The sequence below is a fragment of the Procambarus clarkii genome, chromosome 40 (assembly GCF_040958095.1).
Source record: "Procambarus clarkii isolate CNS0578487 chromosome 40, FALCON_Pclarkii_2.0, whole genome shotgun sequence".
NCBI lineage: Eukaryota > Metazoa > Arthropoda > Malacostraca > Decapoda > Cambaridae > Procambarus > Procambarus clarkii.
Window position 1 is genome coordinate 10,870,034 of NC_091189.1, and position 14,666 is coordinate 10,884,699.

At 51.6% G+C, this 14,666-nt stretch overlaps 1 protein-coding gene across 1 annotated transcript in view; it reads right to left on the reverse strand.

Annotated features, from left to right (window-relative positions):
- Positions 1–14,666, reverse strand: part of LOC138373013 (proline-rich protein HaeIII subfamily 1-like) — a 43,583-nt gene that overhangs the window by 23,935 nt on the left and 4,982 nt on the right. Inside the window, exon 2 of the mRNA XM_069339065.1 lies at positions 1,905–2,621. Coding sequence (XP_069195166.1) covers positions 1,905–2,621 — 717 coding nt within the window. The remainder of the gene's footprint in view (positions 1–1,904; positions 2,622–14,666) is intronic.

Sequence of the window (14,666 nt, forward strand, 5' to 3'; positions counted from 1 at the left end):
CAAAAATCAATTCTCCAAAATCAAAATTGAAGAGACAACTAACACAACACCTATACCCCCTATTAGACTATTTTACAGGAACTTCTTTTCCACAGCTCATAAAACGGAGGAAAGGGTCCTCAAAGATATTAATAGAAACGTTATCCCTACAGACAAAAATCAGAGGATACAACTGACAATTTACTATAAAACCAGAAAAACGGCCAGCCTACTCATGAGAAACTCTCCAGACACAAAACAGAACGCTTTAAAAGAGACTAACGTCGTCTATGTCTTCAAATGCCCTCTTGGGGACTGTAAGCTCCAAAAAACCCAGTATATAGGCAAGACAACAACATCTCTTTCTAGGCGTTTAACGATGCATAAGCAACAGGGCTCCATTAAGGAATATATAACCTCTTCCCACAACCAAACCATCGCCAGAGAAATCCTAGTAAACAACACAGAAATCATCGATAGATACAGCGATAGCAGGCGGCTTGACGTTTGCGAGGCACTACACATCAAGAAGTCAACACCAGCAATCAACAGCCAATTAATGCACAACTATATTCTACCCACCTCAAGACTCCGCTCCAATATAGAAGCATCAAGAAATATGGACCAATAGGCTTTCTACAATCACTTCTATTCAATACCCATTGTTTCGTGTTCTGTCTTGTGTTGATGAAATTAATACCCATTTAATGCCACCTCACCCCATCCACCTCTCTCAAATGTAGATATAAAAACGGAGATGCGTAAGTTCTATTCAGTTGTGTATTTGTAAACTAATGTCTTTGAAAATGTAATAAGTGTTACGAAACGCGCTCATGTCGCGTCAGACTAGAAATAAAAATGAATTTTGGAGAATTGATTTTTGATTTACCTCCAACAATGAAAAGAAATGTACGAAAGATTGAGAAAATTCGTGTTAGAATTATTAATCTTACTTTTTCGGTCATATTTAATAATATATGTCTACAGGAAAGACTGCTACCAAAATATACTAATATATATATATATATATATATATATATATATATATATATATATATATATATATATATAATATATACACCCATGTGATCAATTTTAATATATTCTTCTTAAAAGGACATGATGACACACAATCCCACCCACAGAGGGAGAGCCCCCATCTCCCAGAACTCTCCCACATAGTTCTCTCCTCCACACCCCCTCCCCCTCACCCCCATCCCTGTCCGCCTCCCCTCATTCTTTTCTCATATTTCTCCCTCATTCTTCGTGTAGCCTCCACGGTGTCAGCCAGCCTCTCCTCCTCTCTGAGGGCTCAAGACACTCATCTTCCCCCCCCCCCCCCCCGTACAATTACCTCTTCACCACCCGTGATCAGACAAGGGCGCTGTGCTGGCTCTCGTATACACCACGGAGGACTGAACCGGTTATGAACCATCCCCCGAGAATAATTACGTCGTGTTGAACAAGGTTCACCCGGAATCTCGTTTTCTCCTTCGAATTCCGTTTTTTGTCGATAAACATGATTCGTTTTCTGTTGGATTTGTGTACCTTTTGGTCGGGTTTTTTTCTTATCGCTCGCATTTCAGTTTTTTCTTAATGTTTATCACGTTAATATAAACCTGGCAGTGTATTAATAATGTCTACCGATGGAAAGGTCCCGGAGCTGATTGCTGCGGCAGGACAGAAACGTTTGGGCAACGTAGGAATTTATCTGATGCCTCTGTGTGGTGGGGGTGGGCCCAATAGGCTTCGGTGTGCCCAGTAAGCTTCATGGCCCCGAATATGGAAAGTCATGAGGTGAACTCATGAGGACAATGATCGCACTGGACACGAGGCATCATGAGGCTGCAGGTGTGTAGCCTGGAGGCTGCAGGTGTGTAGCCTGGAGGCTCCAGGTGTGTAGCCTCATGCCGCCAGTCACTCACGGATTCACGCATTGTTTCGTGTCCTACTGATCCGTGTGTGAGAGTTGACTGCGGTCTTGAGCGGTGTTTAGCACTGTGAGTACCAGCTGGGGCCAGGGGCTGAGGACCAGCTGGGGCCAGGGGCTGAGGACCAGCTGGGGCCAGGGGCTGAGGACCAGCTGGGGCCAGGGACTGAGGACCAGCTGGGGCCAGGGACTGTGTACCAGCTGGGGCCAGGGACTGTGTACCAGCTGGGGCCAGGGGCTGAGGACCAGCTGGGGCCAGGGACTGAGGACCAGCTGGGGCCAGGGACTGTGTACCAGCTGGGGCCAGGGACTGAGGACCAGCTGGGGCCAGGGGCTGAGGACCAGCTGGGGCCAGGGACTGAGGACCAGCTGGGGCCAGGGGCTGAGGACCAGCTGGGGCCAGGGGCTGAGGACCAGCTGGGGCCAGGGGCTGAGGACCAGCTGGGGCCAGGGGCTGAGGACCAGCTGGGGCCAGGGGCTGAGGACCAGCTGGGGCCAGGGACTGAGGACCAGCTGGGGCCAGGGACTGAGGACCAGCTGGGGCCAGGGACTGAGGACCAGCTGGGGCCAGGGGCTGAGGACCAGCTGGGGCCAGGGACTGAGGACCAGCTGGGGCCAGGGACTGAGGACCAGCTGGGGCCAGGGACTGAGGACCAGCTGGGGCCAGGGACTGAGGACCAGCTGGGGCCAGGGACTGGGTATAGTCCTCACACTGTAGTTTGAGTACGAAGGACATATATATTAAGCACTTGGTTGTGATAATAGAGTCGCAGTGTGTGTGCCTTCTGACACACAGGGGGCTGGCACACTGCCTCGTGGCACTCCCTCTACCACAGGGAGCTGGCACACCACTGCCTCGTGGCACTCCCTCTACCACAGGGGGCTGGCACACCACTGCCTCGTGGCACTCCCTCTACCACAGGGAGCTGGCACACCACTGCCTCGTGGAACTCCCTCTACCACAGGGAGCTGGCACACCACTGCCTCGTGGCACTCCCACTACCACAGGGGGGGGGCTGGCACACCACTGCCTCGTGGCACTCCCTCTACCACAGGGAGCTGGCACACCACTGCCTCGTGGCACTCCCACTACCACAGGGGGGGGGGGCTGGCACACCACTGCCTCGTGGCACTCCCACTACCACAAGGGGGGGCTGGCACACCACTGCCACGTGGCACTCCCACTAACACAGGGGACGCTGGCACACCACTGCCTCGTGGCACTCCCACTACCACAGGGGGGGCTGGCACACTGCCTCGTGGCACTCCCTCTACCACAGGGGGCTGGCACACCACTGCCTCGTGGCACTCCCACTACCACAGGGGGCTGGCACACCACTGCCTCGTGGCACTCCCTCTACCACAGGGGGCTGGCACACCACTGCCACGTGGCACTCCCTCTACCACAGGGGGCTGGCACACCACTGCCTCGTGGCACTCCCAATACCACGGGGGGGGGGCTGGCACACCACTGCCTCGTGGCACTCCCACTACCACAAGGGGGGGCTGGCACACCACTGCCACGTGGCACTCCCACTAACACAGGGGGGGGGGGGGCTAGCACACCACTGCCTCGTGGCACTCCCACTACCACAGGGGGGCTGGCACACCACTGCCACGTGGCACTCCCACTACCACAGGGGGGGGGGGCTGGCACACCACTGCCTCGTGGCACTCCCACTACCACAGGGGGCTGGTACACCACTGCCACGTGGCACTCCCACTACCACAGGGGGGGGGCTGGCACACCACTGCCTCGTGGCACTCCCACTACCACAGGGGGCTGGTACACCACTGCCACGTGGCACTCCCACTACCACAGGGGGCTGGTACATCACTGCCACGTGGCACTCCCACTACCACAGGGGGGGGGGGCTGGCACACCACTGCCTCGTAGCACTCCCACTACTACAGGGGGCTGGTACACCACTGCCACGTGGCACTCCCACTACCACAGGGGGGGGGCAGGCACACCACTGCCACATGGCACTCCCACTACCACAGGGGGGCTGGCACACCACTGCCTCGTGGCACTCCCACTACCACAGGGGGGGGCTGGCACACTGCCTCGTGGCACTCCCACTACCATAGGGGGGGGGGGCTGGCACACTGCCACATGGCACTCCCACTACCACAGGGGGGCTGGCACACTGCCTCGTGGCACTCCCACTACCACAGGGGGCTGGTACACCACTGCCACGTGGCACTCCCACTACCACAGGGGGCTGGTACATCACTGCCACGTGGCACTCCCACTACCACAGGGGGGGGGGCTGGCACACCACTGCCTCGTAGCACTCCCACTACTACAGGGGGCTGGTACACCACTGCCACGTGGCACTCCCACTACCACAGGGGGGGGGGCAGGCACACCACTGCCACATGGCACTCCCACTACCACAGGGGGGCTGGCACACCACTGCCTCGTGGCACTCCCACTACCACAGGGGGGGGCTGGCACACTGCCTCGTGGCACTCCCACTACCATAGGGGGGGGGGCTGGCACACTGCCACATGGCACTCCCACTACCACAGGGGGGCTGGCACACTGCCTCGTGGCACTCCCACTACCACAGGGGGGGCTGGCACACCACTGCCTCGTGGCACTCCCACTACCACAGGGGGGGGGGCTGGCACACCACTGCCACGTGGCACTACCACAGGGGGCTGGCACACCACTGCCTCGTGGCACTCCCACTACCACAGGGGGCTGGCACACCACTGCCTCGTGGCACTCCCACTACCACAGGGGGCTGGCACACCACTGCCTCCTGGCACTCCCACTACCACAGGGGGGGCTGGCACACCACTGCCACGTGGCACTCCCACTAACACAGGGGACGCTGGCACACCACTGCCTCGTGGCACTCCCACTACCACAGGGGGGGGCTGACACACCACTGCCTCGTGGCACTCCCACTACCACAGGGGGGGGGCTGGTACACCACTGCCACGTGGCACTCCCACTACCACTGGAAGTTGGTACACCACTGCCACGTGGCACTCCCACTACCACAGGGGGGGCTGGCACACCACTGCCACGTGGCACTCCCACTACCACAGGGGGGGCTGGCACACCACTGCCACGTGGCACTCCCACTACTATAGGGGGAGCTGGCACACCACTGCCTCGTGGCACTCCCACTACCACAGGGGGGGCTGGCATACTGCCTCGTGGCACTCCCACTACCGCAGGGGGGGCTGGCACACCACTGCCTCGTGGCACTCCCACTACCACAGGGGGGGCTGGTACACAACTGCCACGTGGCACTCCCACTACCACAGGGGGGGCTGGCACACCACTGCCTCGTGGCACTCCCTCTACCACAGGGGGCTGGCACACCACTGCCACGTGGCACTCCCATTACCACAGGGGGCTGGCACACCACTGCCACGTGGCACTCCCACTACCACAGGGGGCTGGCACACCACTGCCACGTGGCACTCCCATTACCACAGGGGGCTGGCACACCACTGCCACGTGGCACTCCCACTACCACAGGGGGCTGGCACACTACTGCCACGTGGCACTCCCACTACCACAGGGGGCTGGCACACCACTGCCACGTGGCACTGCCACGTGGCATTCCCACTACCACAAGGGGCTGGCACACCACTGCCACGTGGCACTCCCACTACCACAGGGGGCTGGCACACCACTGCCACGTGGCACTCCCACTACCACAAGGGGGGGCTGCCTCACAACATACTCCCATACACATACTCCCTCACAAGACGCCTTTCGTGAAAGCTACAGAAGGCGGCTACACTCCTGGTGGCTCGCAGGTGTGGCTCGCAGGTGTGGCTCGCAGGTGTGGCTGGCAGGTGTGGGTGCCTCACCTACCAAAACTCACGCACCAGTACACACTACAAGTGTGTCCAGAACGAGCGCGTGAACACCTACACAAATGCTCCCCGCTGATCATCACGACGGCGGCTTCAAAGGGAATCAAGGCGCTATATAACCTTCTCAGCCTTCCCGGTGCTCTCTACGGAGCCTCCTTAGTAAAGCGTTCCCATTCACCTGGGGCTCTAGGAGACTCGAACCGTGGATCCCCCCCACCGCGTTTTTACCTTAGTACCGCGCTCCGTGTTAGAACACCGAGAAATAATACAAAATTTGGAACACGATCTCTGGGTTTCACAGTGCTCAACAATCTGGGTTGATCCTTGGTCAACACTCGTTGTTGTTGTTGTTAAAGATTTAGCTACTCAGGACGAAGTGTCCATGTAGCACGGGCTATGGTGAGCCCGTGGTCAACACTCATGTGAGTGCTCCTATATACCGTTGATGGATGGTGAGGCGGCTCTAAACCACAAGACGGGACGTTTTAAACCATTTACGGGGGCATATTATGGAAAAATACAATAAATGAAAAGTGATGCGATTTCAATCAAACTTTTTTGACTAGTTGTATATAAATTTGGGTTCAACTGGTCCAGCTCTCAGCATTGTAGTATAAATAGGAAGGGAGAAAAAAATATTGAATTGTGTGTTAAAATTTTTCGAAAATGGTCAAAAATTAACATCAAACAAAAATGTCAGTTGAAAGCATGTCTGTGACTCTAAGCTATCACAATAGCATATAATAAAGTATTTTAATATTCAGTTTCATGCAAAAAAAAAAATAAAAAAAAATAGATTTTTTCTCAATATGTTTTTCATTTTTTCATATTTTTTTATCAGCCGATTTGCATGAAACTTATACACCTTAAAGAACGTATACCTATCTGTAAAGATGCAAATTTTGGAGAAAATTGATTGAGGTCAACTTCAACCACAGGTGGCAGAGTGTTTGATCTTATTTATTTTCAAGTAACATAAAATTGCATCTCCTCTTTCATTTTTTCAATTGACATGAAATTTACACGTTATATGTAGAGATGACGTCTCTACAACATTTATAAAACACTTTATTCCGAAGTTCATTTATTGATTTTATAAATATTTGCAAAACATGAAATATTGGCATGTATTTTGGGGGGAACTTTGACTACTTGTATTAGTAAAACTAAACATAATGTTAGTAAAACATTAGTAAAACTAAACATATTTTAAACAATCTTTTTTATAAAAAAAATCCGTTATTATATGCTAATATGATATATAAGTGTCATAGAAATGATGTCATTTGAAACTTGTGGTTGTAGTTACTTATTGAAAATGTGTAAAATTCGTTGGAAAAAAAAATATATATATATATATATATATATATATATATATATATATATATATATATATATATATATATATCTCCCTTTCTATATACGGTGGATACTGAAACATAGAACAGTTGCAGCCCTTCTTATATACAACTTGTTAAAAAAAGTTTTGTTGACATTAAACATTTGAAAAGAAACGAAATACGACCCCCTTATAGATTGTATTGTATGGTGTCTTTGGTTCTCAGTGGACGACCAGACTGTGGTTGGTGAGTTCTTGCATGGCTTCCTGTGCTCGTCACAGTCTCTTGTGTCGTCCAGGATGTGTGTGTGTGTTCTTCCTGTGTCCTATTGTCTCTCCCCTGTGTCGTAGCAGTAGCGGTAGCAGGAGCAGTAGCAGTAGCAGGAGCAGGAGGTGTAGTGTGAGTATAAGTACACACACATAACTATGTCAAGGGCAAGGCTGCAGTTGAGGAACTCCTGCGATATTACACCTCTACCGTATTAGGTGCGAGGGGGGGGGGGGCACTGTGGGGGGGCGCCACTGTGGGGGTGGTGGAGCGGCCACTGTTGTGGAAGGGGGGTGGCGATGACGGCTCTCAGGTACTGCCCCCCTTCCCCCCAACTTTTCCCCCGCCCCCACCTCCTCCCTCAGCAAATCCCTCTATCCTCAGATAATCTCCCCCACCACCTCCCATCCCCTACATGGATAATTCTCCCCCCCCCCATCTCCCCACCTCTGCCCGTAACCCCAACTTTAAAACTCTGTCTCTATATCTCTATCTTTCTACACACACCGTAACCAAATGTCTATCATATTATAACACAGGTAAATGCACAACTGTAAAGGTATATTGAGGTTCAGCTTCCCAGAGAGAGAGAGAGACAGACAGACAGACCAACCAAAAATGAGAGTTAACCTGGTCTTACGAGACGGGAACCGGGTCTCAGGAGCTAACATCACACCACACACACACAACTCCCACGGCTCATAAAGTAATAACTCCGTCTTGACAGCTCTTTCTCTATCCTCTAATAAAGCCATTTGGTTGTCTACCCGCCTGATGTGTGAGGTGGCGCTACAGTGTTGTGTGTGGGTGCAGGACGAGGCTGTGTGTGTGTGTTCCTTAGAGTGGTACGTGGTAGTGGCCAGGGGCTGGCTGCTCCACACAACACCTACCTCTCCTCAACTGTTGCTGCCTCTGACCCTGGACCATGTCCTGGTGTCCCCTCTCCCACTTCATTCTCCTCCCCCCCCCTCCCCCACATTCTTCTCTCTCTCTCTCTCTCTCTCTCTCTCTCTCTCTCTCTCTCTCTCTCTCTCTCTCTCTCTCTCGGAAAATGTAATTTATATATTCAAGGGAAAATATATCACCAGTCTTAACCATGAAAACTACCGGGGGTTCACTATTGATGCTGATATTTCATAAATTGTGGCACTGGGGCTGACTGGCTTATGACACTCCCATACCCGCTATGGGTCATCGTGGAAAGCTGACCGAGGCTAGCCCCAAGCGTCTGGTCTCCACTCTCGGATAAATCTAAGGGGTAGCTTGACGAAAGCCGCTGACAACCCAGGAAGGTTCTAGCTCCTGGCTTGGGCTCGTTAGTCAACTAGTGGAAAACTGTGAGTGTCGCATGAAGAATTCCTATTGGTTGCTTGGTTGAGTGTGAGGGAGTGAGGCGAGGGACCAGAGTGAGCTGGGCGTCTCAGCGCCTGGTCCCAGTAATGTTACTTCCACTCATATCTTATCTGGAGATCTTGAGATTATCTTGAGATGATTTCGGGGCTTTAGTGTCCCCGCGGCCCGGTCCTCGACCAGGCCTCCACCCCCAGGAAGCAGCCCGTGACGGCTGACTAACTCCCAGGTACCTATTTTACTGCTAGGTAACAGGGGTATAGGGTGAAAGAAACTCTGCCCAATGTTTCTCGCCGGCGCCTGGGATCGAACACGGGAAAACAGGATCACGTGTACAGAGTGTTGTCCGCTCGGCCGACCGGCTCCCTATATCACTCACATTTGTGTTCTTAAAACTTAACACCTTATAATATATAATATTATAATAATAATATATAATATTATTATTAATAATAATATTGTTTGTAATTATAAATCACATAACATTTACGAGTAAGATCTTCGATGATTATTGTTGTTGTTATTATTATTATTTTACACAAAGAAATCTCATTAACGTGATATATCACTGAACAAATCCACAGGAGCCTTGTGGAGGGTTCGAACCTGTACACCGAGTTGACTAGAGCGCGTCTGCGAACACTCGGCACCTAGGTTCGAACCCTCATCACGGCTCCTGTGGATGTGTTTATTATTACTATTATAATAATTATTATTACTGCAAAAATCAGTAAACAAAATTAAAAAAAATATGTGAAAACAAATAAAAAAAACTTGGATTCAACTGAATCTTCTATGGGGGGAGGGGGTGGGTACTGAGGCTTCACCTGAAACCAAGTCAGGGGGTTTCAACCATTGGGCTCCCACCCCTGTATTCTGTGATCCAATAGTTCTTCTACCAACGCGTCTCTTCACATGCACAAACACATCACTGGCAGTAATGTGTTGTATCATTGAGACAATCTGCGAGAGTCACCAGGAGGAGGAGTCACGACCTTCAGGAACCCCGAAGAAAATTCAGTTGACTCCCCAGGTTGCATTGTATCATGTCGTGGTGTGGTGGTCTTAGGTGTGTGCTAGAGAGTACTCAGAGCATGGGTTCGAATCCTCCTGACGGCTCCTACTGATTTTCTCATTAAGGCGTCATGTTAATGGGATTTATTTGTGCTTTATTACTGCATTATTATAATATTATTAACATTATTATTAGTATTATAATTGTAAATGATACATTATCACATAATTATTAATAAGGGCAGCAACAGGAGCAGGTCATGACTCGGGTGATGGAGGTCACGGCTCGCTGAACTTTATGGAAAGGTCAAAGTTACTTTCCTTTCGTGTGTGTGTGAAGACGGCCAACATATGATCCTCAGCTGGGTATCCCAGCTTGTCAGGACAAGGATTAGCCCTCAGCTGGGTATCCCAGCTTGTCAGGCCAAGGATTAGCCCTCAGCTGGGTATCCCAGTTTGTCAGGACAAGGATTAGCCCTCAGCTGGGTATCCCAGCTTGTTAGGACAAGGATTAGCCCTCAGCTGGGTATCCCAGCTTGTTAGGACAAGGATTAGCCCTCAGCTGGGTATCCCAGCTTGTTAGGACCAGGATTAGCCCTCAGTTGGGTATCCCAGCTTGTCAGGCCAAGGATTAGCCCTCAGCTGGGTATCCCAGCTTGTCAGGACAAGGATTAGCCCTCAACTGGGTATCCCAGCTTGTCAGGACAAGGATTAGCCCTCAGCTGGTGAAGAGCAGTGATTGGCAGGCTTCTCAAGTCTTAATATTTCAATGCTATTATTTGTTGCCAGACATAAGATATTTTCAGGATTTCTTCCGATTGATTGATTCATTGTTACCGTGGGAGGCGGCTAGTTTAATTTCATACTCATCTTCTGAGCGGTATCGCAAACACACACACACACACACACACACACACACACACACACACACACACACACACACACACACACACACACACACGAGGCGGGACCAAAGAGCCAGAGGAGGCGGGACCAAAGAGCCAGAGCTCAACCCCCGCAAGCACAATTAGGTGAGTACACACACACACACACACACACACACACACACACACACACACACACACACACGCGAGGCGGGACCAAAGAGCCAGAGGAGGCGGGATCAAAGAGCCAGAGCTCAACCCCCGCAAGCACAATTAGGTGAGTACACACACACACACACACACACACACACACACACACACACACACACGAGGCGGGACCAAAGAGCCAGAGGAGGCGGGACCAAAGAGCCAGAGCTCAACCCCCGCAAGCACAATTAGGTGAGTACACACACACACACACACACACACACACACACACACACACACACACACGAGGCGGGACCAAAGAGCCAGAGGAGGCGGGACCAAAGAGCCAGAGCTCAACCCCCGCAAGCACAATTAGGTGAGTACACACACACACACACACACACACACACACACACACACACAAAATTACACAGGGCACAAAAGCTCTTTAACAAACGTCAACGGAGATTATTAGATTAACAATTACATATATCCTTCACTTCTTATAATTACAATGTCAGCTAGTTACAGAGAACGTTTCCGGGGGGGGCTGAGCGCCTGGTCCTCCATTTGTCACACTTAAGGAGGACTGGTGGGCCAGACGCGCCTTCTTTTTTTTTTGAGATATATACAAGAGTTGTTACATTCTTGTACAGCCACTAGTACGCGTAGCGTTTCGGGCAGGTCCCTGGAATACGACCCCCTGCCGCGAAGAATCGTTGATACAACCAAGTACCCATTTTACTGTTGCGTTAAACAGAGGCTACAAGTACCCATTTTACTGTTGCGTTAAACAGAGGCTACAGTTAAGGATTTGCGCCCAGTAAATCCTCCCCGGCCAGGATACGAACCCATGACAAAGCGCTCGCGGAACGCCAGGCGAGTGTCTTACCACTACACCACGGAGTCTCCGCCTTCCTCACACTTCACTTGCCCGCTGGTTACGTTTGTTATTGTTGCTGTTAGTGGCGAGTGGCGCTTGTGAGACGGCGCTTTGAGCGCCGTCTCACTGGCCTCACCTTGACAACACACACACCAAGCACGTCTGCATCTTCTTGAGGGAGATGGTTATCTTGAGATGATTTCGGGGCTTAGCGTCCCCGCGGCCCGGTCCTCGACCAGGCTTCCTTTTTGCTGTACACCCCACAGGAAGCAGCCCGTAGCAACTGTCTACTTATTCTATTTATTCTACCCTCCTATAAAGGGAATAATAAATTTATTCCTATTTATTAATATTGTACCCTCTCTATTTACTGCAAAGTAACAAGGGCATCAGGGTGAAAGAAACTTTTTGCCCGTTTGTCTCCGCCTCCACCGGGGATCGAACCCGGAACCTCAGGACTACGTATTCGAAGGGCTGTCCACTCAGCTGTCAGGCGTCAGGAGTGCATGTATACACTCGCCTTACGTTACCTTCACTATGTATACCTACGCTGGCTTATTGTATACCTGCTTACACTGACCATATCTGAATTCGTGTCGATACCACACACCTTTGCTACTACAAGGAAATGTACATGTTTATCTCTCAGAATGTTTGGTAATATGTTTATTGTTTGTGATGCGTGTATATGTATGTATTAACACGATGTACTGAACGGGGTGGACTATAGACTATTATTATAGGGTGGATTATAGACTGTGGGTTGGTTGGTGTTGTCTTCGTTGATCCTTCTCTACGGACAACCCAACCCACAACTCGGTAGAGTGCTTATACTAGGAGATCACCCTTGGCGCTTCTGGCTCTTGGAGAGGTTCCAAGGGGTTGTCATAGCCAGGGGGTGGTAATGGGGGACGAGCTCCCATGACCTATAAAATGCTCCTATACGGCATGCGTCTCAAATAGCCTCTGACAACCAAGTCCAACTCCTGGCCTGCACGGGTGGCTTAGTCTAAGTCCGGCGGAACTGCTTTTACCGACAGGAGAAGGGGCGAGGGCGTGCCTCTGGCGCCTTAAAACCAGCTGCTCCGGGTAGATGGGACTCGATAGCCTGGGAAGGCAGCCCATCTAGGGGAAGGAAAACCCTGATTTTAAACCTCCGCTGCCTTGCGGCCATACCCTTGTTTTTGGGAAGGCTTCAGGAGTCAACCTCGAGGAAAAATCCGGAGTTGGAGCCCCTAAGGCAGTTCGTTGTTGACGTCGACCTCGTTCTGGCAGCTCCTGCGACGTTGCTGGAACCATGCGTATTGGCATTTGCCTCTCTATTGGATAATTTCAGCAACGTGGAGAGGGGGGACCTGCTGCATGGGTAACAGCTTCTCCTCCATATCTACCTACCCAGGCTTTGCGCCCTGGAGAGGACACTCCAGCTTCGCCTCACAGCGTCGAACCAACACGGGAAGCGACAGTCTACCGGTTTTAAGTCTTCTGCTCGATTGGCGAAGAGTGTGACGCCAGGGGTTGCTTCCGACGGTGGGAGGGGTCATCGCGCCCCACTGGGCAGCTACCGCCCGCCTCAAGCTGGGCAAACCCCAGCCAATAAGGTGTTGCCTCGCCACGGTCCGTTAACCTCACTGGGTGCGTGGGGTTTAGGGTGAAAACTGACAAGCGGCCCGACAACTTTGCACCAAGCAATACCAAACCAAAGAAGAAAATATCAACTGCCCTAAAGCTGGGCACATGGAACGTCAGGACACTGACACCAGGTTTCTCTGACGACCTGCAAGAAATCAATGACGCCCGAAAAACAGCAATCATCGATAGGGAGCTGAGCAAGCTGCAGATGGATATTGTTGCTCTCCGAGACCAGGCTCCCAGGATCAGGATCTGTGAGAGAGAGGACCTTCTCTTTCTTCTGGCAAGGAAAACCTCCAGATGAGACCAGAGAACATGGTGTGGGATTTGCCGTCAGGAATGCACTGTTGGGACACATTATGCCACCGATGGGGGAAACCGAACGAATTCTGTCTCTGCAACTGTACTCCCAAACAGGACCAGTCAATGTAATTAGTGCATATGCACCAACCCTGACTTCTCCAGCAGAGGCAAAGGAAAAATTCTACGATGACCTCAACAGAGTCATAGCGAGAATCCCTGTAAAGGAGCCACTGTTCATCCTCGGCGACTTCAACGCCAGAGTGGGTGCCGAGCACAACATTTGGCCCACTTGCCTGGGTCAATTCGGCATAGGAAGGATGAATGAGAACGGGCAACGTCTGCTAGAACTCTGCTGCCTTCATGGTCTTTGTGTCACCAACACGTTCTTCGGCACAAAGCCTCAACACCGAGTATCTTGGAGACACCCCAGATCCAAGCACTGGCACCAGCTTGACCTGATTCTTACCAGGCGTGCAAGTCTACCCAGCGTCAAGATTACGCGTAGCTACCAGAGTGCTGTCTGTGACACCGACCACTCCCTGGTATGTAGCAGGGTCAAGATGCAACCAAAGAAGATTCATCACTCGAAAAAGGCGGGCAGACCTCGCATCGACACCACCAAGACCCGCAACCAGGACAAGGTGGAAGATTTTGCACACGTGCTCGAGGAAGCTCTTCCTGGCCCAGCTGGGGTCACTGCCTGTAAAAGATGGGAGCACTTCAGAGACGCTGTGTTCAACGCTGCCATTTCCACCTTTGGCAAGAAGACCAGTAGGTCGGCAGACTGGTTCGAGGCTCACTCGGAAGAGATGACACCTGTAATCGAAGAGAAGAGAAACGCCTTGGCAGCCTACAAAGCCTGCCCAAGTCGGCGCAACTTACAGATCCTTCGGGCCGTCCGCTGCAAAGTGCAGCAGAGCGCCAGGCGATGTGCCAACAACTATTGGCTCCAGCTCTGCTCCCAGATACAGACTGCAGCGGATACAGGCAATGTAAGGGGAATGTATGACGGCATCAAGCAGGCCCTCGGCCCAATCCAGAAGAAGACCGCTCCTCTGAAATCTGCCACTGGCGAGGTGATTCAGGACCAG